At 47.6% G+C, this 24774-nt stretch overlaps 1 protein-coding gene across 1 annotated transcript; it reads right to left on the bottom strand.

Moving 5' to 3' along the window:
• Nucleotides 1-3209: 3209 nt before the first annotated feature.
• LOC126543336 (uncharacterized) lies at nt 3210-8494 on the bottom strand. Its single transcript, XM_055077937.2, has 2 exons — nt 8483-8494; nt 3210-3902 (listed from the first exon to the last, which is right to left on the bottom strand). The coding sequence occupies exons 1-2, from the start codon at nt 8492-8494 to the stop codon at nt 3276-3278; spliced, it is 639 nt and encodes a 212-aa protein (XP_054933912.1). The 3' UTR covers nt 3210-3275.
• Nucleotides 8495-24774: the final 16280 nt, after the last annotated feature.

The raw sequence follows: 24774 nt of genomic DNA, 5'->3' as shown, positions 1-24774 counted from the left end.
GCTATGAATTTCTACTCTAGTCGGACGCGCCGCCGAACTGCCATAAAGCGCTTGCTCGCTCACTCATCAGACTGATGACGGCAACCGCGATAGCTCCGCGCGCTACGAAAAAACGCCGCAATCGACGCTACTGTTGTGTTGTAAATTGCCATGAACGTGAAGGACGGAATAACAACGTTCAGTTTTACCGATTGCCACCGCGATCGCAGGAAGGGGAAAGGCGAGAGCGCTGGATACGAGCCGTTCAACCTGTTGGGTAATCGGATTACTTGCATTCCCCACAACACATCGGCTCGCATGAGAAAGTGCGACAATTTTGTTCTTCTGTAATTGTGTTGCGTAGCCCTGATGGAGGACCGTGGTAACCAAGCGAAAACTCAAGAATCTGCAGCCGCCACTTCGTTGGTAACAGAAAACAACGTTGCGAACCATCCTGCTTATGTGCCATCGATATCTGCGCCTTTTAACAGACGTCCGCCTCCGCTTGACTCAACAAGTGGGACGGAGAGATTTGGCAGGTCAGCTTAACCAAACATTTTGGTTCGTTTATGAATTCAAAATCCTGTTCTGGAGCATCGTTGTATCGCGATCTCATTTCTACTTTCGGTATTTTGTATGTCCTGTGCCGATACAACAAGCACGCTTCGCAATGTGCTGAGCCTGCTCGACTGCGTTTTTCAAATGTGAGCAATAATGTTGCTGTAGGAGCACTGGATGAGTAATTGCGAAATAACGCACGTGTGTAAAGAAAAAAATGTAGCGTTTATTTATATTTATGTGTGCGCGCTTGCTGCTCGAAGCGTCTGCAACAAGTTCAAATTAAGGCACTGAGCGATGCTGTAGCTCCTGCGAGAAAGAAAGATGCAGCGCGTAGGCACTGTAGGAAGCTTACTTTCGTTATGATGGCACGCTATTTGCTGCCTTGGAAAACGTTTTCTGTTTGCTGCCCCGGAAAAGGCTATGAAAGGATTTACTCTCTGTTAATAATTACGAGACAAAACATTACGATAAAATACATAAAAATATAGGAGATACGTAATAAGTCTTGTATTCAGGACATATTCAATTGAACCAATTTGAAATGCTTAGATTTTTATGCTGATATGCCTATAGATAAACCTGATACTCTCTGTACTTGCGAGTTGCAGCACGCCGAAATAACACTTGAGACTTTATTTTATATTGTACACGTACTTCGCCCTGCTGAGCTTCCTTTCCGAAGCGTGGATGGGCGGAAGAAGCTTTCCAGGTCCTTGATTTTTAGGAAACCGTGCCTCAACACAAACGAAAGAGAAGGGTCCATTGTGGTCTATGCACCTTCGCTTGCGGACAGCTCTCCTTGCACTACTCAGTTCGCGCCAAGGGTCCGATGGGGGCGCTGGTGACGGGTTTTTTCGCAGCGCCGCCTGGGCAGAGTCTGAGGTCTATAGGGGTCTGTGTTCCTTTTCAGCTATTTCAATGCACTGTGTTAGCGAGAACAGATTGTCTTCTAGCCTCCTATGCTTCCGGAACCCATTTTGTAGCTCTCCAAGTACCCTCTCGTTCTCTACCCATGCCTGCAGTCTGTCCTTTATAATCTGCATAACCACCCTGTAAACCACTGACGTCACTGTTATAGGCCGGTAGTTATTTATGTCAGCTTTGTCCCCCTTTCCCTTATATATCATTCTCATCCTACTTAGCCTCAATTCGTCAGGTACTTTACCATCCACTAGCATTTTGCTCACCACCTCCCTCAACGCTTTCTTAGATTTCGGGCCCAATTTCTTTATTAACGTAATTGGAATACCATCGGGGCCTGCCGATGTGCTACTTGGTACCCTCTTCTCAGCCCTTTCCCACTCTTTTTGTCCAAGCGAAAGCAGTGGGTTGACTGGGCTATCCCTCTCCGACGTACTGCATGTACCATTTCTCTGTTTTGTAAATTTTTCCCTCATCATGGTTCCTATATGCTCCATTGCCTCCTCTCCTTCTAACCGAGTACCTTGAGCTGTTACTATATACCTCTGCTCTAGGCTTGTCCTATTACCCAAGGAGTTCAGATGTTGCCAGAATTTTCTAGCTGCCTGTTTATCTTTTTTATTGCTTATTTTTGACAGCCATTGGGACCCTTTTGTCTTGATTTTCTCGTTGATCATCCCTTTTGCATTTTATGTAGTTTACCCATTTCCTCTCTACTTCTGCTTCAGGTTCTCCCTTACTTTTGGAATACCTGTGTTCCCTGGAGGCTTCCTGACGTTTCTTTATGGCCTTCTTAACCTCTTCATCCCACCAGCTCTTGAGTTTTCGTATCCCTTGCCTTGTTTTCCTGACTCGCGCCTTACCTAGCTCACGCTCAAATAGTCTCATTAACTTTGGGTAAGTCCAATCAGTTTCAGTACCCTCTGATATTTCCTCTTCAATTTGTTTGGCCGCTATTTCCGCTTGGTCTTCTGAGTAAAAAATCACATCTGGCGTTTCCTCATGCGTCGTTCGTGCTTTAGTTTCCCTCTTAAAACTCAGCTTGATACGTTTGTGGTCGCTACCTATACTTCTGGAGCCCTGTTCATCTATAATCATGGCTCCTAATCTATCGTACATCCTATATGACATTAACGCATAATCTATTGTCGAGTGTCGACCCCCTACCTCCCATGTTATGATCCCGTCACACGTTTCAGTAGAGTTACAGACAACTAAGTTAAGCCTCTCACACATATCCAGCAGCATGTTACCTGTGGAGCCTGTGTACCCATCCAAATCTTCAACATGCGCATTCATGTCTCCTAATACAATTACTTCACATCCTTTTCCTAGCTCATTGATGTCCGCTGCTATACAGTCCAACATTTTTTTCTTTTCCTCTTTAGCATTTGATCCTTTCCAAAGGTATACAAAGCCTAGAAGTGTTTTCGCCCCTGCTACTTTTCCTTTTAGCCATAAATGCTCTTTGCATTCCTGTTTGACCCTTTGCCAATTTGTATTTTTATGAATGAGTGCTCCAATTCCCCCACCCTTTCTGCTACCCTGCACTCTGTTGCAGTATTCCCATGCATAATCAGGGTTACAGGGCGGTTGTTCCATGTCTCTAAGATGTGTCTCTACAAACCCATAAACCATTAAGTTCTCCTGTCTTAGTTGTTCTTCGATTTCCTCCCATTTTAGCCTATTTCTGCCATCTTGCATGTTAATGAACCCTATGTCTGACTTAATTTGGCTCTTGCGCTTATTCCTGTCACCTCTCCTACAGTACCGATGTTTGCGTGTTTGTGGCTCCTGCCTCGAATCGTCCACGCCTACACTGCTTCTTTCAGGGCTCTGGGTCCCCCTAAAAAAGCTGTTGCCTGGCGACCCATCCTGCCCCCTATCCTTTTGCCAGTGGCACCACTGTAGTGAATGCCATCCTGCACAAAAGGCCGGAAGCCGGTTCCGTACACGTCCCTGTTGACCTCCATCACGCTGTACCCGAGTCGTCCGCTCAGACTCCTAATGACCCGATTGGCCTCAACCCCCCTCCTTTCTACCTGGTAAGCGTGGCCCTGGACCTCTGGGATAGTGCATATGGTCACATGCACCCTCCCGGAGGCCTCTCTAAGCTTACTCAGCCCAGTCTCAATGTGCCTCTCAAGGTCCTGGCTTCTCCCCTTAAGCACGTCATTGAGCCCAGAATGCATAATGACCAAGCTGTCGCTCTCCGTGCTGACCCCAACTACTTCTCGCGCCTTGGTCATTGCTTCCGCCATGCCCTTGCCCGCTTGCGCCTCCACCTGTACTCGCCCGTCCGCCTTCACTCTCGCCATCACGCCCTGTTCGGCCCTCCCCACATTGGAGCCCCCTATCACCAGGACCCTTCTACGTTCAAACCGTTCGACTGCAGCCTGTGTCCGCTGCCCCTCCCTTTGCGCCCGCTGGCGCCCCTGTGGCTGCAGCGTCGCCTCACTCGGGGCGCGTTGTGCAGCTTCACTACGCCGTTTCACCGGCGGCGAGCTGAGGACGGCTTGCTCTGGCTCCCTGCCTCCCACTTCGCCTGTAGGTTCTACCCTACTTTCTGAGTTTTTGCCAGCACTTGGTTGTCCTGACCCGACCTTCTCCGCTGCCCGCGCCTCCAGCGCGTCGAGCCGCCTTTCCAGTTCGGCGCTCCTTTCTTTTTCTTCCTCAAGCTCGGCCACGGTCCTTACTAACTGCGCGGCCTGGGCCGCCTCCACCTTGACGAAATAGTCAACTTTCGCCTGCAGTGCTACCCGCTTCTCATGTTCTTCTCCTGTTCTAAAGGTGCTAAAAAGCGCCCTCTGTCCTAAAATGGGTCGTACCAAGCTCGGTCGTCTGCTTCGGAAAGCACGTTTACAATATGGACCCGCCACTTTCGGTTGTGTTGTATCACGGCCTGCAGCGAATATCGGGCGCCGAAGATTTTTTTCAGGAGTGGCACGCTGCGTAAAGGCAAGAAATTATGCAGTGCCGAATACGTGTATGCCGTTCAAGAATTAAGCGGCGAAGTTCTAGCGCGGTGTCAATCGCAAGTGAAGCGAGTCGCGTACGAAGTGGAACTTCAGGTAAGGTTTGCACGCTGCTAGATTCAGGCGCACAAACGCGAGAAAATGCTTGCTATAAATGAATCCACAGCAGCGATAAGCAGACATCATGTGTACGGAACTGCTCGAGCACACGACGGTACGCGCCGCGACGGCAGCGGTCTTTCAGCATGTCGCGATGTACGAACTGCTCGAGCGCATACGCGCCGCGACGGCAGCGGTCTTTCGACATGCCGCGAAACGGCGGGTCTCCTGCAATCTTTGTTGACTGCATGCCGCTAAACAAGTAGTTATGCCTGCGTTGTTGTAGCGGCCATCTGTCCCTTTTAGTAACTGGTAATAACTGATGCAATGCGTATGAGCTCGCACGTACGTGCGAATCGCGCTGCAGCGCGAGCTCGTGCGCTGCTCGCTTGATGTAGCTTTTAATGACAACGCTCGAAAATCGATCTGCTGTAATCAATACTATCTTGCTGCGCTGCCTCAACATGCTGGCTTGAGGTCAAGTATGAGCACATTTAACTCTCTAACCTGTGCTGCTCGTAGTGGGGTAGTGAATTGTCACCGAATCAGCCCGGCCATTTGTGGTCATTTGCACACACCTGGGCACTTCACCACTTCGCACCTGTCGAATTGTTAATTGTCGCCAGTGGCGTAGCTAGGTCGTCTGGCACCCCCCCCCCCCCCCCCCCCCCCCGGGTGTAGTCGAGGAAGGCGAGGATATCGACAATTTCCGGGTTTCAGCACCACTACAGCCACCTTGGACACCGCGCACGTCCCCCGGGTCCCCCTCTCCTTCGCTTTTTTCCCCAGAGGTCGCGAATTCAGCAGGTATTGGCGGCGAGGAGTTACGGAGTCGCCACCTTTCGGAAACGCCTCGCTGGCGTAGTATGAGGGATCACGCGATGCGCTCCTCATAATTTCTGCTGTCAGCGCTCACTGAAAACACCACGCGGGAGCTCTCCCGGAAATTTCTGTAAGTACTTTCGAAACGAGAGTTTTTTACTGTCTAAATAATAATCTTGGGCAAACTGAAAGCACAGAATCGTTTACAGACGCTATCTCTTTACCGAATACGTACAGTGAACGCCACTGTGCGCGGTCGCCGCGATTTAGTCTCCCGAACCGGCTTCTTGCGTGAAAGGTAGGCAAACGCTGAGACCAAACTATGTGAAATATGTACGTATAGTGTTTGTATATCTAAATGGAGCGTAATAGAATCAAGCCTCAATGCAGCGATCGCACAGCTTCGCAGCGACCGACTGCGCGTCGGCATGCTTGTCCGCGCACTGTTTCGCTTTCGCCGCGTGCGCGTTTTCGCACCGTGCCATGAGCTTTAGGCGACAGAATATGAGCATTGGACAGTATACAAGCAACAAATATTGCGTGGGCGCTATCAGAGCTGTTCAAAAATAATTTCATTGTAGAGACTTCGACGCCTACGGGGACTGATGTGCCGGACGTCGCGACGATTCAATCTTCTTTTCTTTTTCTAATTTCTTGGACGTTTCAATATTATTTTTCGAGTTGCGTCGCACTATATGTTTATCGGTGTTCTCAGCGTGCGATTTCCCGCTGCTTCTTTTTTTTTTTTTTGTAATCCAGTGCATTAATTCATAACACAAACATGACCATATGCCATGCTTTTTTTTATGTGCTTCTTACCGCTCCCTCTCCACTCCAGTGAACTTGCCAGTATCTATAGCATCGACAAGTTCATAGACCGAACCGTCATGTCATTAGTCGGGCAGCGGACTCGGGCGAGCGTCTCAGTGCGCGTTTTTCGAACATTGCAGACCCGGCGCCGAAGCAGAAATCTTCCTCGCGTCTGTGCTTGCTGCATACTCGAGTTGTGCCCGATGACTGTTCGCCGGTTTTATGTTTCGCGAGCCAAGCTTCACGGAGCTTCTTGTCCTGCCACTACGTATGAATAAGGCTGACACCGGGCTCCGTTGCGTACGTCCGGCACTGCGGCACCGAGCAGTAGCCTACCATGTTGCGCACCTTCAAAGACAGCCACTACCTATTCTAGTGCTTTCAATCGTTGTAAAGGAGACACTCGAAGCGGAAGAATCTTTAAATGAGGACCGCAGCGTACGAGGGATCTTAAACTCTCCTTTTCAGCTCGCTTCGGCGCTCCCGAAGCAGCCGACGCGGCCGCTATGTCCACGTGATCCCTAATAGCACGTCACGCCGACGGTGGCGCCACCTTTTCCAGTGGTGGAGCTCGAGGCCAATACACGCTGTTTTTTTCTGCGCCAAATAACACAGTGTGCTGCAGTTATAACTTGTGATAAGCGCATGTGCGCATCTTCTGTCAGGCTGTAAGGCTTGGCAACCAATACAAATGCGGCATCGTGGCAAATACGGCTCACGTCACAAGTAAAAAAATATTATAAAGTTTTAATTACCAATTTTAGCGGCAACATTGCAGTTGCAAAATTGAAGGCCGACATTCATATCTTGCGCAACAAGAAGTTCACAAAAATTGTCGTAGTTACTATGGCCCGCAGTATTTTGACTGTGGGCAGCCCTGAACGAAAACGAAAATTAAATTGTGTCTCAGTGACGCTGATCTCCCCACCATATTAGAAAAACAGAAAACGCCACCTGCCTCCCTGCTGCGCTGGCGCCAATGTTATGACAATTACGACTTCTCTTCATTGTGATCAATAAAGCCTTGTTTTTATTTGCTGCTATACGGACAAACGTGATTATCCTAGCTTCGGTACCACCAAAAGATTGGGAACAGAATAGAGCACGCTTCGCGTCGATTCTTGGCGTCACCATAAAAAAAAGGACCTCGATGAAGCCCGTGCCAGCGAAACCTGTTGGTCTGCACTCGCAATGGAGAGGGTTGAGGGATCAACCTCACTGGTCCACTACTTCATATTTCTTTCGCTACTGCCATACTGGGTGCCGCCCGCAGTGCCAAAGTACTGTAGGTTGTTTATTTTTATTTATTTATCAATACTGTAAGTCTTCTGCAGACTCATACAGGGAGCGGGCTTACATCATCATAGGCATGTAATAACATACAAGTTCCCAAAAAAGACAACAGGAACACATGAGGTAGATCAGAACACTTTTCAATAACAAATGTATCAATATTATATTACCTACATGGTTACGCTTCGCGTACACGAGAACAGAAAATCTAGCATTATATATCGTATGCTATACATGAGAAAAATGTACAGACGAAAACAATACAACACTACAAGATACTTTCTGCCGTTTTACAACAGGAAAAGTAGTTCTACAGGGTCCACTAGCTGCTCCACTAGAGAACAAGATTGATTTAAATTTGGAATATTTACAGCTTCGCTTGGTAGCGCATTCCAAGCGTTCACAGCGCGAGGGAAGTAGGAAAACTTAAACGTATTGCAATGCGTATTAAATGGCCGGATGCACTTATCGTGGTTTGTCCTACTAGACCGACGGCCAGGCGGATGAATATAGTCGTCTTTTCTGAGTTTGATGTGTTCGTTAAAGAGGAGATAAAAAACATAGATGCAACATGACGCCGGCAGGAAAGAGTTGCCAAATGCGCTTGATTACGCATGTCCGTTACACTGTCGTGCCAAGAATACTTTGAACAGATAAACTTAAGAGCCCTATTGTGTAATCTTTCAAGTTTATCGTGAAGGTACTTCTGATGAGGGTCACACACTATGCTTCCGTATTCTAAAATAGGTCGAATCAGAGTTTTATAGGCAGTTAATGTTACGGCCTGAGGTGCTTTACTCAGTCTTCTGCGTAGAAACCCTAATTGCTTGAATGACTTGGGGCATGTATCGGTGATGTGCTTATGCCATTTTAAGTCTTGCGAGAATGTGACACCCAAGTATTTTACTTTGTCGACTTGTGTAATATTCAAGCCTTTAAGATTGTACGTAAATGATAAAGATCGCTTTTTCTTGGTTAGGCTGATGAACGCTGTTTGAGAGACGTTTATTTCCATCCCTCACGTATTGCACCATTGGGTAATGTTTTGTAAAGAAGAATTAAGCTTTAGTTGGTCGTCAGTACTGCGAATTGCAGTATAAATGACACAATAATCTGCGAAAAGTCGCAATGTTCCACCTGGTTCTGCGCACGAAGAGATGTCATTAACGTATATAAGAAACAATGTTGGCCTTAAAACAGACCCTTGGGGTAGACCGCTTAGGCAGTCAGAATCTACATTGTTTAAACTTACACACTGGGTACGATTTGTAAGGTAAGCCGAAATCCATCCTATTACTTTGCTATTAATGCCAATCGATTCAAGCTTGGCTATTAATTTAGAATGAGGTACGCGCTATGTGTACTATGTGTAATGAGGTACTCGCAAAGTCTATGTGTATTGCGTCAGCTTGAAGTTTAGAATCAATTATGCCAGCGAAGTCATGAGTTATTTCCGCAAGTTGCGTTACCTCTACCCCTCTACGGAAGCCGTGCTGTTTAGGGTACAGTATATTGACACGTGTGAGACTCAGTGAGAAGCTACTCCGACGCTATTTCGGACCCTACAAGGTCATCCGACGTATTGGCGCTCTGGATTATGAGGTCGTGCCAGACGGCATTTCGCATTCACAGCGGCGCCGCGCACGATCTGAAGTGGTCCACGTGGTGCGCCTTAAACCCTTTTACGGACGCTGACGAACTTCGTCATTTTTGTTCTTTTCTTTGCTACGAGTGCTTTTGTTTATTAACTTCGTTTGTTTGCAGCATCGGGTCGATGCTTTTTAAGAGGGGGGTATTGACACGTGTACTTATCTGGCGACCACGTTTCGCCACCTAACAAATGTAATCGCACAGCGCGGGACGCGCTTGCATGTATCCGAAGTTTCTGGAAAGTTATCGATGCTTCTACCCGGCTGTCTGTTGTCGCCGAACGTTGTGTTATCTGATTTCATCCTGCTGCGACATGGTGCCCCAGAAGTCCTCATCACCGACAGAGGAACGGCTTTTACAGCAGAGCTCACCCAAGCCATTCTGCAGTACAGCCAGACAAGCCACAGGAGGACAACTGCCTACCATCCGCAGACGAATGGTCTCACGGAGCGCCTGAACAAGACCCTCGCCGACATGCTAGCAATGTACGTCGACGTCGAACACAAGACGTGGGACGCGGTCCTGCCGTACGTAACCTTTGCGTACAACACGGCGGTGCAAGAAACAACACAGATCACGCCGTTCAAGCTGGTCTACGGCAGGAACCCGACGACGACGCTTGACGCCATGCTGCCGCACGTAACTGACGAAGAGAATGTTGACGTCGCTAGCTATCTCCAGCGCGCCGAAGAAGCCCGACAGCTCGCCCGCCTGCGAATCAAGAGCCAGCAGAGGACCGACAGCCGACACTACAACCTCCGACGACGCTTCGTCGAGTACCAGCCTGGCGACCGTGTTTGGGTCTGGACCCCGATACGCCGACGAGGACTCAGTGAGAAGCTACTCCGACGCTATTTCGGACCCTACAAGGTCATCCGACGTATTGGCGCTCTGGATTATGAGGTCGTGCCAGACGGCATTTCGCATTCACAGCGGCGCCGCGCACGATCTGAAGTGGTCCACGTGGTGCGCCTTAAACCCTTTTACGGACGCTGACGAACTTCGTCATTTTTGTTCTTTTCTTTGCTACGAGTGCTTTTGTTTATTAACTTCGTTTGTTTGCAGCATCGGGTCGATGCTTTTTAAGAGGGGGGTATTGACACGTGTACTTATCTGGCGACCACGTTTCGCCACCTAACAAATGTAATCGCACAGCGCGGGACGCGCTTGCATGTATCCGAAGTTTCTGGAAAGTTATCGATGCTTCTACCCGGCTGTCTGTTGTCGCCGAACGTTGTGTTATCTGATTTCATCGTGTGACGCGAATGGTGTAGAACATTGTGGAAGGCGCGCGGGTCCGAACGATTAGTCTGGAACATTCGACGCCTGCTGTATAAAAGCCGACGCGCTTGCCTCGCTGATCAGATTTCCGACGATCGCCGACTGTGTTCGCTGCTTTCGTTGTGCTATAAGTGTAGCCTGTTTTGTGGGCACAGGTTCGCCCAATAAAATCTAGTTTTGCCTTTCACAGTATTGCTACTGTGTTCTTAACGTCACCACCACGTGACAATATTGTTAGACTCTATAGGTAGTCCATGACGGCTTTGTTGAGGATATGCTCCATCAATTTGCAACAACAAGTAGTTAGTGATATGGGTCGATACGTCTCCACAGGAAGTTTGTTACCACTTTTATGAATTGGGATTATTCTAGCGCGAAGCCAGTCTGTCGGAACTGCACCATTTTTCAGTGAAAGCGTAAATATTTTATGCAAAAAGGGGGTAAGTTGCTCTGCATAACGCTTAAGAAACGCATTTGGACTTTTATCTGGGCCCGGTGGTTTTTTAACATCTAATTGTAGAAGCAGGTTCAAGATACCTCGTTCGGTTATCTCGATTTCCGGCACAGCCGAGTCACGTTGAACAAGCGGTACTTGGACTGGGCATGCTCGGGTGAATACGGACTGGAAAAAAGAATTGAACGAGTTAACTACTGTGCGCGGATTTTCAGTAACGATGCTGTTGATTTCCATCTTACGGATTGGAATGTCCGGCTTAGCAAGGTAACGCCAAAATGTTTTCGGTTGCTTGGTCATGAAATCTGTTAAAGTGTGTGAAAAAAGTTATTTCTTGCGTGCCGTAACAAGCGTTTAAATTCGTGGTAATATTGTCACCCAGCTATTACAACTAAAACAGTTTACCACCGACAGATTGGCAAAAAAAAACGTCTGCCTTTTGCGATGGCTGGTCCTCGGAGAGCGCGCGCGCAACCACGAACTTCGTCGTTCTCGCCTTAAGGGTCCCGTGCCAACACGTGCAAACTTTTGCGTCATTGCTCCCCTCTCAAAAGCGACCGGCCCGGTCGCTTCAAGGGCAGCGGGCGCGCACTATGGGCAAGAGTGCCAACATGAAAAGACAAAGAAAAAACATACAGGAATGTACACAATGCTGAAGCGGTTTGTGAGGATCCCTCGCGTGCGTATTACGGCTTCATCCGTACTACGTGAACGACTTCAGCACGGTGACGGCGTCGGTTTGAACCAGGATCAGAGCTTTGAGGCACCACCTCGTAGTTCACATCACTGAAGCGGCGTACAACTTCACAGGGGCCGAAATAGCGGCGCAACAATTTCTCTGAGAGCCCACGGTGTCGGATAGGTGTCCACACCCACACGCGGTCGCCTGGTAAGTACTGGACATTCCCTCAGGTCCGGTTGTAACGGTAGGCGTCGGTATTCTGCTAGATGCGGATGCGATTCCGAGCAAGCTGGCGAGCTTCCTAGGCTTTCTCGACGAAATCTTCAGTGGTGTCATTCCCTGTGGCTCCGTGGTCTACCGGGAGCATGGCGTCTAAGGGGGTTGTAACGCGACGTCCGTAAACAAGCTCTAATGGTGTAAACTCGGGGGTCTCCTGCAAAGCGGTATTGTAAGCAAACGTGACGTATGGCAAAATTTCATCCCATGTTTTGTGTTCCACATCAATGTTCATGGACAGCATGTCCGCTAATGTTCTGTTTAGTCGCTCTGTTAAGCCGTTAGTTTGGGGATGATAGGCTGTGGTCTTTCGGTGGTCGGTGTGCGTCAGTGTGACGACTTGTTACAATAACTCCACTGTAAACGCTGCACCGCGGTCAGTAATGAGTACAGCGGGTGCACCGTGACGAAGCACGATGTTGTGAACGAAGAAGCTGGCGACATCAGCAGCAGTTCCCCGTGGCACAGCTTTCGTCTCCGCATAGCGAGTTAAATAGTCAGTTGCCACGATTATCCACTTATTTTGCAAGGATGACATGGGGAACGACCCAAGAAGGTCCGGTCCATTCCCACTTGCTGGAACGGCGCCGGAGGCGGATCCAAAGGCTGAAGTCGCTGTGGCCGGGTTTCGAATTGTGAATCACCAGCCATGCCTGCTGCTATGTCGGTCTGCCGTCGGGACTGTAGGTGCAAAAGACCGAATTTTAGAATGCAGATCTATAATCAAACAAGCTTCAAGACAGGTGAAGCGGTCAGCATGGCGCGAAGTTTCGCCTACCCAGCGCGACGAACTGCAGTTATACAGCGCGCCCGACGCTCCGCTTCGTGAGGCCTTGAAGGGAAACGATCGAATCGGATGTTGGGATTCAGGCCTTCTTGTTCATGGCAGCCCACGACGCAGCAGTATCGACGGTGACGCTTTTTCGATGCTGAGCTAGGTCCCTCCGGATCGGCGTCGCCGATTCCTTCTGCCTCCAGCATTACGTCCCACGGCACACGGAGAGTCCGTTTTCGTTAAACTATAGGCTGCGACCAGCTCGCAGCGTGGTCGACGTGGTCTGTGAGAAGTGAAGAGCCTTTTCGCACTCTCAACAGGGCAGAAAAAAGTGCGAATCGACGCAAAACTCGGCCTAGAAACGTGCTTCGCCACAGCCAGGGCTCAATACGACTCAAGCTAGTACGACACAGATGTCGTTAGTAAGTAAGTAAGTAAGTGGTCCTGGGGCCGAATCTTATAACGGTTCGGTTGGGGAACCGTTCCTTTGGCCTCACCTGATTGGCCAAAATTTTGATTACGTCACAGGTCGTCAGAGGCAGCGGGGCGGTATCGCAATTTTTGAATACGTCACGCATCTGTCAATCATCTTCAAAGCGAACCAGTCGTAGGAACCGGCGAAGGCGTAGTCCGCTTTGGGTTCCGTTGCTGTGGCTTGGCTGTGGGCTTGCAACTCTGGCCGCGCGCGCCGGTCGCGCGACCCCGGAGACACGCGGGCGTAGCGCGCGCGTGCGTTGGTTGCTTCGGAGGCTATTACTTGCCTTCGTCGTCTGCTTGGCGTTGCTCTTTCGGTGTCGACCACGGCTGGAAGTGCGATACGCGTTCGAAGAAGTGACGGATAATGAGTTTGCACCACCCTTGCTGGCTTTCTAAGTAGACGTTTTGCAGGCTACGCTATCATATGGAGGAGACTCGAGTGCAAGCGTATGAGTGGCCATTCCACGCAGAGGAAGGAACATTGCGCGCTGCGGTTAAGCGCCACCGGCCTGCAGCTCCCAGAGGTCGGTCAGACGTGAAGCATTCATCGGAATGGCCTAGATCTCTGCTGCCGACACTGTCCACAAAGTTGCTCTCGCAGTTACTGTGTTGGCCGGTTGAAGGGCTGGGTCAACTTTCCCGTGACCTCAGCTTCAAAGCCAATGCCAAGGAGATATTTGCATGGTGAGATCGAATTCCTAGTGCTATCACCAGAGTGAATAGCTTCCAGATCGCCGTTCAGCAGTCAGAAGGGTTCAACCTAGGCTGGCTCAGCGTTTCCTTCGTTCGGCTGATAAAACTATGCAGTCAGGACGGGAAGATATTGTGGAGATCTCTTATTTGGCTGCCCTTTTTTTCTGTAGTTCGGGTGTGCCGCACTTTGTTCCTCAATTTCACGGCACAGCGCGCACCGTCAGCACCACACTCTTCTATTTGACTTCGCGCAGGCAATGCAGGGCCCGTATACTGTAATGTTCGATTTCAAGTTCCATTGCTTCTATCACGCCACGCGCCGTGGGGCAGATCGCAGGGATAGCAGCAGCGCGGCGGCGAGCGAGTCATGTCCGAACCAATGACGAAGGGCGAAAAAAGAAGGAAAATTGATATAGTCGGCTAGTAAATGTGTGCCTAAGAACCAGTTCATGGTTTTGTCGCGCTAGCTACTTGAGAAGTGCTGGCAGTGCGTTCCTGTTGCGTGCATCGTGCGAGCTCCTGGTAGCAGACGACATAGCGCTGCGCTCTGCCAACTCATTTACGCTTGCGATACTGCCTGTGGGCAGAGAATGAAAAAAAAATGACATTAATAAATTACTTCTGCATTGCGTAAACGCCCGGCACCACAAGTTTATACTTCAGAATTTGGCGTATAATATTTTATTTATATTTTACATTTATTTAACGCACAGAAACATTCTGCAATTCCTCGATTAACTCGTCATATAATGACGTACACTTCAGAGGTGGCACCCTCTCATCTATTGGTCGCGCCCTCCCCTTCTTCCACCACCGGCTTGGGAGTGGCACATCTAGTGACGTAAGCGGCGAAGCGAACGGTTCGTATTCCGAACCGTTATAAGATTCGGCCCCTGATCCCTTTTGACTCAGGGCAGGCGTTTGTCAACGCCACAGGAGATGTTCAACAAGAAGGAAAGATAGTAAGGAGAGAAAGAACATAAAACACAGTTTTGTCACAGTCACAGTCTGTGAGTCCGTCTGGTTGGTCCGGTTTGTTGTATTCTAGGGGCGCTATTCTGGACATTCCGCCATTTTCTTCGGTGCGTGACGTAGGCGCGACGCAAACAAAATGGCGCTGGTGGCCCAGTTTTGCTTACGTAACGTGAAATAAAGCAGCTATCTCAAAGCGTGTGATTATTCCGTCGAAAACGCTTCTCGCTTCCGTCGTCTGCGGCGTACAAGCCGTCGTCTGGTTCAATAGCTAGGATTAAAAATTATGGGGTTTTACGTGCCAAAACCACTTTCTGATTATGAGGCACGCCGTAGTGGAGGGCTCCGGAAATTTCGACCACCTGGCAAGTACAGGTCACCTTATGCTTTGTCATCTAAAAACGCATACCTGATGGCTTTATGAAGGTGGTCCGTTAATATTAAGTTTACACAAAACGATCGCTAAGTCCGTGACTTATGTAAATCACGATGTACGCATTCATGCAATAAAGGATGACGCGAATTTCGGTTTCGAATCTGTTTTTTTGGATTCGTAGTAGTTCCGGATAGTTTAGGTTTGACATGCGATCGCGCGTCGACATCGGACGCTATGGCACACTCGTGCCTTATGTGCCACCGAAGCCCCGAAGTACTCTGGCATAACCTTCACATGTAAGTAAACGAATGTGTCTCCTTGTTGAGAATATCACGCGAGTAGGAAGCTCTTGTGGTGCATCACAATCGTTTCAGAAGCGTCACGGTAGAGCATTTTTGTACATGCGGAGCGGTGTTTTTATTTGCAGGTTTCCCTTCAGTAGGAAATTGCTGGACAGGCGGACCAGCGCACCGGAATTGTACTGACGAAGCCACAAGCAACTCAAAGAATCTGTTTAATTGTTGCACTTTGAACAATCATGCTTCTACAAAGGCCATAGCAGAAAAACAGCCTGATGCCGAGTATTTCTGTGCCACGAAGTAATCAAGAGGCGAGTGCCTAATGCGGACGAAATCGAGTGCATCGAGACTTAGAACGACAGAAAGCTGAGCTAGTTGGTAAGGATTCATTATGCAAAACAGAGGTGAGGCGTGCAGACAGGACACAAGAGTAGAGAAGTGGGCAGCGCTCGTGTTGTTTGCTTGTAAATACTCTACTCTTGTGTCCTGCCTGCACGCCTCACCTCCGTTTTGCGAAACGAGTGCATCAACCCACATATTAATAGCGTAGGCGTTTTATTAATTGTGCAATATTTTCAACACTTCCTTGCATGCCATTTCATGTGGAATATCTTTTCTGGTCACAAATTTGTCCAGCGAATCTATTTGCATGATCGACTACGGGCCTGTGGGACCGTTCACTTGCACTTGATGCTGAGTCTTTTACATGTATCCATAAACTGCAGATATGCACGTCAGATCTATGCGAGCATTCTCAAAATTCAATTATATTAGACAACAGGCACATATGCAATACTGACATAATCTCAAATACCACTAAGCAGCTGGGACACATTTTTGTTGACCATACTCGCAGGTAAAATAAGTAGATCATGTGGACAGCTACAGCTCATTTTCCTTAAATCAGTGTGTACAAGGGGTATGCAAAAATATATTTTTTTCTCGCGCACCAATTATTTTGCTGTATAAGCAAGAGAACCCACCACGTTAGTGTAACATATCTTGTACATCACACTAATATGTGCTTTAATTTACCAAGTGAGATGAGTTACCTTTATGGCTCATTCAGTCATATCCCACTGCAAGCTGCATTCATCTATCTTCAATTGGATTTTGCAAATGTTTAATGAAACATGTTTCCCTTTTATGCAGATATGCAATGGCAAGCCCTTCCATGTATTCCAAAGGTAAAATTTAAGCTCTAAATTAAAGAAGACATTTCTAGTCAGAAACAAGCAAAAATGGTGAATGCAGAGTATCAGAAGCCCAAGGTACAGAAATTATGAGAAGTGTCGAATGATTTTAAGGAAAGAGTCGTATTTGAAAATGCAAGACTCTTTAGTGGAGGTCAAGCAAGTCAATATAGGTAGAATACTCTGCAAAATTATGCGAGTGAGGGGATGTCAAACAGTGGGTCAGGAAATGCATTGTTTTTCTGCAAAACAAAAGCTGATTGCCATTACATGTCGCTTTAGCATCATGAGACTGCTGCTTGATAAATTCAGAAATAAACCAAAAAACAAGACACGCAAGAATAAAAAACGATTTAATGATGCTCTCTCCACACTGGGATAAATAAAAACAAACACATCACATCTAATGTGGATATATCAGACGCCTTGTGAAACACTAAAGAAAAAAATCAGTTTTGAGCTATGGCACTTGCCGCATAGATGTGGGGGGCATTGCACTAATAGTGATAGTTACCGCTGCATTTGGAAATTGAAAGCATTCACGTAGACAAGGATGATTCTTCATATTTTTGGCTACCACTTCTGATGCCTCCACCAAGTGTTACAATGCTGCACGCAGCCATACTAAGGATCTCGCAGCAACACCTGCAGGTAAAAAGCAGAAGCAGTCAAAGTGCTGGTGTGTACTGGACACTATGTTTGAAAACTGACTACTGTCACTAAGTCTAGCAAGCGTCTCAAGAGCTGGCAACATCGGCGCGTAGCAACATGGCGGCGCTCTTGCGGTTCCCGATTTCAATGCATGGGCCCTATGGGTATACTATGCGTCCTATGGGTCATAGAGTTTCCTACAAAATTCTTGTAGGAAACTCTATGCTATGGGTATCTTGTCCTCCAGAGTCAGTATAGTAACTCTATGATCACATTTTAGCGTGCGTCTATTTGTCGTACACACGGAGGAAGGAAACTAAGGAGAGGCCCTGACGTCACTCTTTGTGAAGCAAAAGTGAAGCCGGAATTTGGCGTTGCTCATGGCGATGCTCCGCCTTTTGGGCCACCCTCCTCGCTTGTTTACATCTTTCGCGAAACCATGCCGCGCTGCGCGTGGTGTCGCGCGCTCGCGCAACATCTGGCAGAGCACGGTGCAGGTAACACAGCGCAACAAGACACGGTGACTAACGCAAACCCGCCCACTCAGCGCCTTTGCCACGGCCCGAAACCTACCAGAGCAACACGTGTGAGCGCTCACAACCATAACAACGCCGCCATTGTGGCCCAAAAGGCGTGGCCATACAACAAAAAAAAATAAAAAAGCAGCAAAAAAATGAGAACCTACTACGTCATTTCCGCCACACTTTTCTCCTAGCGCGCGGAGGGGTAGGGCCTCTCCTTAGTTTCCTTCCTCCGTGGTCGTACAGAAATCCCTCACGTGACCTCTCCATCCTCACCTCACCATGTATACATCATAAACAGCAGCGGGGATAAAGGGCATCCCTGCCTCAGTCCCTTGTTGATATGAACTTTCTCCTCGCTCCTCATCCCTTCCCATTCAACGCAAACGGTATTTTCTAGGTAAATCTCTCTCAAAAGATGTAGACAATCGTTACCTAAGCTTTACCCTTCCAGAATATCCCACAATATGTTGCGGTCTACGTTGTCGTAGGCTCCTGTAATGTCTAAAAAGGCCACATACAACGGTCTGCTTTCTGCTTTTGATATTTCAATACACTGAGTAAGAACAAACAAGTTATCATCCAAACGCCTCCCTATTCTAAAGCCATTCTGAAGCTCTCCCAAAATGCCATTATTCTCTGCCCATGCTTGCAGCTTTAATTTGATTGCCTGCATTGCTAACCTGTATATTACCGATGTAATGGTCAACGGTCTATACGAGTGAATTCTGTCTTTCTCCCCCTTACCTTTATAAATTAAATTCATTCTACTTTGTCGCCAACTGTCTGGTATTCGTCTATCTTTTAAAGTTTTTTCCACTGCTTTCACCAGAGCTTCCTTACTTTTTGGTCCCAGTTCATTTATCAGCCTAACGGGAACCTCGTCTAGCCCTGTGGCTACAGTGAACTAGAAGTATTTTCTAGTGCACTGTACCTGTGGCTGTGCGCTTAGGAATTTTCCCTCTTCCGCTCTCTGGATGGATGGATGTATGTTATGAGCGTCCCCTTTGCAACGGGGCGGTGGCTTGCGCCACCAAGCCCTTGCTACTATGCTGCCTAATATCCTACCTAGGTTCACCAATGAAAAAAAAAAAACCCACTATGAACTACCACGTCCAAATTTTCTGATACCCTATTGCGAACTGTGCTTTTGTACGTCTCCGTCTTTTGTCGTTTCCCTACTTTTCTTCCACCAATCCTCCAATCGCCTCTTACTGATGTCTATTGCGGACCTGGGGCGCTATTCTGGACACGCATGGCGGCTGCACGGCCGCCATTATCCGCCATGTTTACTCTCTGATTGGCTGTCGAGAGGTCACGTGTTTTGAAATTTGTGCCGGGAAGCGGAAGTATTGCAAAATGCAATTTTGCGTTTTCATCAAGATGACGAAACGTGACGTGGAGCTGCAAATTTTATGGACTAATACATTTTTTGGGCCCTTGGCAGCTATATTGCGATGTTAGCGCTTCAAAAAGAATTTGAGCGGTAGCGCGCAGAAGCCAGTGCAATGCATCTGCAATTGCGCGAATATGTGGTGGCGATCCAAGATGTGCGCCATGCCAGCTTGCTGATTGGCTGAAGGAATATCTCGTGAGGAGCGTCACAGGAAGGGCTGTTTCGTAAACGTCATTTTGACGATGCGTGACGTTGCGCTGGGCCGCCATTGCTGAGATTTTCCGCCATAATTTTTGCTGCGACGAGCCGCGCGAATTATGCTAATGAGCAGCCATATGCAATGGCAGCCTAGAGGAATGCGTATCGCCACATTTTCCCCGTCGTTTGGCACCACGAAAATTTGTTGTTCATAACGCGTGCTCATAGTATTTGCATCGCTCTCGGGTAGTGTTGACATTTGTGTTTGGGGCCATCATTTTTTAAAAGAACGCGTTTATACGAAATAATATTGGTTGAACATAGCAAACTTTCGGCAATGTTGTCCACTTTTCACTGCTGCATTTGTATTGTAATCAAGATTAATGCCTTTTTGCACAATCAAAAGTTATGACAACGGCCTCTTTCTAATTTATAAAAAGAAATGTACGCAAGGCGGCGCCTTGAAGTTTTCTCCCTCGGTGCGCGTAACCAGCGAAATGAACAAGAGATGGCAGCGCCGGCGCTTGCGTCGCGCTAGTGGATATCTCTGGCGCGCGCAACGCTATCGGTGATACTCGGCCGTTTCTCAGCCAGCCGAGTCGGGCTGAGTCACTTGCGTTTCACGAGATAGCGATGACGTGGCCTAGAACGTGCGCGCATCACCACTGGTAGGTCGCGTATGTTGTCTCAAGCAAGAAAACAAGCGCGTTGGCGCCAACCATGCGATGACTCATTCCATTTTCCGGGGACACGCATCCTAGCTATTGAAGCAGACGACGGCTTGTACGCAGCAGACGACGGAAGCGAGAAGCGTTTTCGACGGAATAATCATGTGCTTTGAGATAGCTGCTTTATTTTTACTGCGGAGGAAAACTGCTTTGCTTTACTGGTAACGCTACATTCAGTGCCATCTTTTCAGTTTCTTAGGCGAAACGTCAAGTTGGCGTCACGTTACATAAGCAAAACTGGGCCACCAGCGCCATTTTGTTTGCGTCGCGCCTACGTCACGCACCGAAGAAAATGGCGGAATGTCCAGAATAGCGCCCCTGGGGCGCTATTCTGGGCGTGCGTCTATTTGTCGTACAAAAATCCCTCACGTGACCTGATCCTAGGTGCCTAGGGACAGCATCATTTAGGGATTTTTGAGAAGGCGCGATGCTGGCGCCGAGCGAAGCCGTGGCGTGTTCGTTCTCTGGACCGCGCGTTGTTTAACATTGCTCATGTAATCGTGCGCACGTTGCTTGTGTGTTGGTTGTAGGTTCTGTGTTACTTGGCGGAAAGCCGTGAGTAGTGGCGGTGCGGCAGTGCGGCTTTGGCCTCGGTGAGCTCTGGCACTACAGAATCTGCGTTGTGTGATCCGTGCTTTCTTGAGAACCCGGCGGTGGTGACAATTGAAATATCGAAGTGGCCTAGCGCCTCGGCAGCGAAGTTCTGCGTACCGCGATGTGGCGTCGCCGTGTCCGACTTTGCTTAACGGACATCGAGGGATGTGCTGCTCGCTGCAAGCCATGTAAATGCAACTGCGTCGACCACCCACTGTTCAGCGCTGAATGTGTGTTTGGTGTGCTGTGCTTGAAACGAGTGATGCAGCCGTGCAGCGGGGGTGGCGGAGGAGCAGAGTGGCTTACGGGCTCCGTTTGCGCGTCCACAGACATGTGCTCCCGTCTTGGTCTCATTAGCGGCTGTCGCGGGACTGTGGTGTGCTAGCTCCACGCCTAGTATGAAGTTTACGACGCTAACACACAGCATGTTCACGTTTTTCCGCGCTATATGTCATTTGCATGACGGCCGAGTTGAAAACGAGACATATAGTGTTCTTTGCGTTTGTGTGTTGTAAATTGCTTTCTATTGTGGAAGTTCTGGGAGTCTTATTACGCAAGGAGTGCGAACGTAAGCATAAACACATATGTGTGTCTGAAATTTTGAATTACCCATAATACCCTTTACGACTGATAAGTGGGCTACACGGCCTGTGTCAATCAGCTACCGTATGTTGCGACGCTCTTCCGTGTGGTAGACTGATGCATGGTGCGCGTTTATTTCTGTACTGTTGTAAAAACCATTTGTTTATTCACTCAATGCAAATGTACGCCTTCTTCATCGCAGTACGTTTTAGTTACGCGGTGAAGCATACTAAAAGTGGGAGGGGGCCACTATCAGCCAGAATAGTATGTCCACTTAGGCGACCTGAGAGGCGGCGGGTTTGTGAGTGTATGATTAAAGAACTTTTATTGTGTCCAGTGACAGTGGCCTCTTTTCACTTTTAGTATGCTTCACCGCAGTACATTGCTTAGGCTTCACCGCGAAATAATAGTGTGTTGCGAGAAAGATAATCGTAAAAAGCCTAATTATGCAACATTTCTTTTGTAGCTTGCTACACCGAAATACAGGGGTGTAAATAAGCATCGTGCAGTAAAGCATACTAAGAGTGGAAAGGGCATATAGGTTTACACTTTGTTCATTACTTTCAATTGTGACATAATTTGCAAGTGCATCTGTGCTCGTGGTAAGCTTCACTGACAATTCTTAGTACATTACAAATTAATATTGCAATGAAGCTTACTAAAGCACATTCGCCATTATGGTACGTGTTATTCACCTTGAATGCAGGAGCACAATGCGGATTCTTGCCCCTGCTTTTGGCTGGACTGCACATGCTCTTTGAGAATTGATTCATTGTTCATAAGTGCACTGGTACTTTACTCTAAACTGGAGGGCTCAAGTTGATATGAAAGCACAACTTTTATTAAGGGGACAAGATGTTGCCAAGATGGTTGCAGCACAGCCTTTTTTTTTCTTCCAGGCACCTTTTCTACTTGAAGCTTCCATTGCAGTGTTTCGAACCTCATTGAACCAGCACATAGTGTATATAAATATTGGACACTGATTGGGAACATCACCTAAGTTCATGCCTATATATAGTAAAAAGATGTAGCACGACCAGACAAAATAAAAGAAGGGGGTGGGCTGTAGCAATACTAAGTGTTAAATGGTGCTTTATCCTTTCCCTTGAGTTTTCTGTTTTTATGGATCCTCCGCAGTAACCATGCGAGTGCCAAACTTGAGCTTGTTGGTTTCAAGTCTCATGGTTGTTAATAACAGAACAGCCCTTGTTTGTGATAAACGAACAAGGGCTTGGAGGCATCCGTTCACCTTGCTTGCCTCATGGTGCTGCTTCATAAGCACCGTGAGCATCCAGGCCAACTAGGAAGCGAGGTTTGTTGCAATTGCTTCTGAACTTTATTGCCACCAAACCAACAGGGCTCTCAATGACAGCTTTTGGACAGTAGAATGCTTGCACCCAGCAAAGTCGTAAGAAGGAAGTATTCAGGACGTGCAAAGTGGGCTTTTGAAGCTGGCAGCATTACTGAAGGGGCTTTGCCCATCTGCCCTCTTTATGGATACACAAAGATGTTTTCCTCTTTAAGAGGGATTGTTTCAGAGGTCGTTACATGGCAACAGTGTTGGGTGTTTAGTAGCTTGTCTTTGCCCACTGTTAATAATCTGTTCCTTCTCCAGTGCCCCTGTGAAGTGCCTACTTTTTGGACACAATGTGCTCTCCATGCATTCATGCATTTTTAGCTTGTAAGGACGTCTATTACCCCTTGCCTCAAGCTGGTCTTTGCTGATGTCACCCAAGAAGGCATTGGGGAGTATGGCAATGTACGCTTACAAAACACTGTCGATACCAGTGAAACTAAATTAATGGAGCTGCTGTTCTTTTTTTGTCCACTCCATCCTTGTTAGTTACAATGAGCAATGTCCGAACAGAAGGCATATGTAGTTGGTCGTGCATAGCCTGCGCACTAAGACTTGTTGGCATGTTATGACCTTAGCACAGTGTTTATATGTAAAAACCTTTTGATGTGTTGATGACTTCCTTCTCTTTATCATACTTTGCCTGGTGCAGCCAGCAAGTGGGTCAACCAGATGTTCAACAGGCTTCCCACTAGTTTTCCCAGAGTCTCCTTACCAGGGTGCTGCTCATAGATATCTGTTTTCTTGACCTTGCACTGCACTTCAACCATGGCCACACCTGCTAAACCTATAGCATGCGATCAAAAAAGTGCTATACATCATGTTGCTCCAAACTCTTAACATGTGCTACAAGGCCTTGAGGAACACCCTCATTTATTTACACCCTCATCATACTGTACGAAGCTTCGCATGATAAGTGTGACAATTAACATCTGCTGGTTTTTCAGTGTTATTCCTGTCCAGCTTGCTGAAAGCTATCCTGAGTGTTTCAAAAGCAAACGACCGCTGCTGGACAAGAAGTGCTTAAAACAAGGGTCGCTATAACCACATATGTCACACGAAATGAAGGCCACTGAGTATACAGGCGGTTTACTTCATATCCGACAAGCTTGGTTCTCCCTTTGCTAGTGAGTGAACTCAACTTGCCCCAAATACATGGCATGTGACAAACTATGTGCCAGATGCTGTGTCCCCTGCAAAGCTGAAGATGTGTATGAGATCCTGACACCCTGCAGCGGCTTCTACACTGGGCAAACAGGCTACTATAAAAACGACTGCCTTTACTAACATGCTAATAACATGAAAACGGGCAGAAATTTGGCTATTCATTGGACCCAACTGCAGGTGCAAGCCACCCTTCCACCAGATGTCTGTTGTTCACAGAAACTGGAGCGATACAAATGCAGATAAAAACAATGTTTGAAAGTAGTAGAGTTGAACTACATTCTGCACAAGCAGTGCTATCTGCAGCACTGGTACCTTATAGCCACAATGCATGGCTGCACCACCATGCAAAGGCACTATTCTTGAATTATTAACTTCTATTATATTTATGGTGGCCATATATTGCAATTACATATCATCCACATTGTGTGCAATATGGTTAAATGTCAATTATGATAGCCATTCCTAATCTGAAATGCAACAAAAGAGCAAATATAGGCAACAAATTGCAATTCAGAGACAAAAGGCAACTAGTGCACAGGATAAGTGACGGACTTCCTTTTATTGAAAAAGAAACGTGACGTGTCATACCACCACCAGTGGGTAGCAATCTTTCAAGCTTCGGTGACAGAGGCAAAACTTAGCAAAATGCTACAATCACGCTGTAAAACGGCCTTGGACACAAAAAACCTACATCATATTGTACAGATTGAAAGGGCAAGACTCCATCTAAGAACAGTCTATGGCACCACATACTTGAAATGGTGTAAAAAATGTTGACATGCCCTACCCGTAAAGAAAAAGCAACAAACACAGAAAACACGCCTTAAAATGCAATGTGCAGAGTCTGAAACCAAGAAAAAACAACCCGAAAAAGGTTTCGCTAAGTCTTTCAGCGATTAAAATTGTCAAACTGTATCATCACTTCTTAATGAACCTGCACAGCTGAAAAGGAAGGAAGGAAAGCTCAATAGCAGGGCTGCAGAAAATGTCACCGA

Source organism: Dermacentor andersoni, chromosome 1 (genome assembly GCF_023375885.2).
Source record: "Dermacentor andersoni chromosome 1, qqDerAnde1_hic_scaffold, whole genome shotgun sequence".
NCBI lineage: Eukaryota > Metazoa > Arthropoda > Arachnida > Ixodida > Ixodidae > Dermacentor > Dermacentor andersoni.
This window is presented reverse-complemented; position numbering and strand designations above follow the sequence as displayed.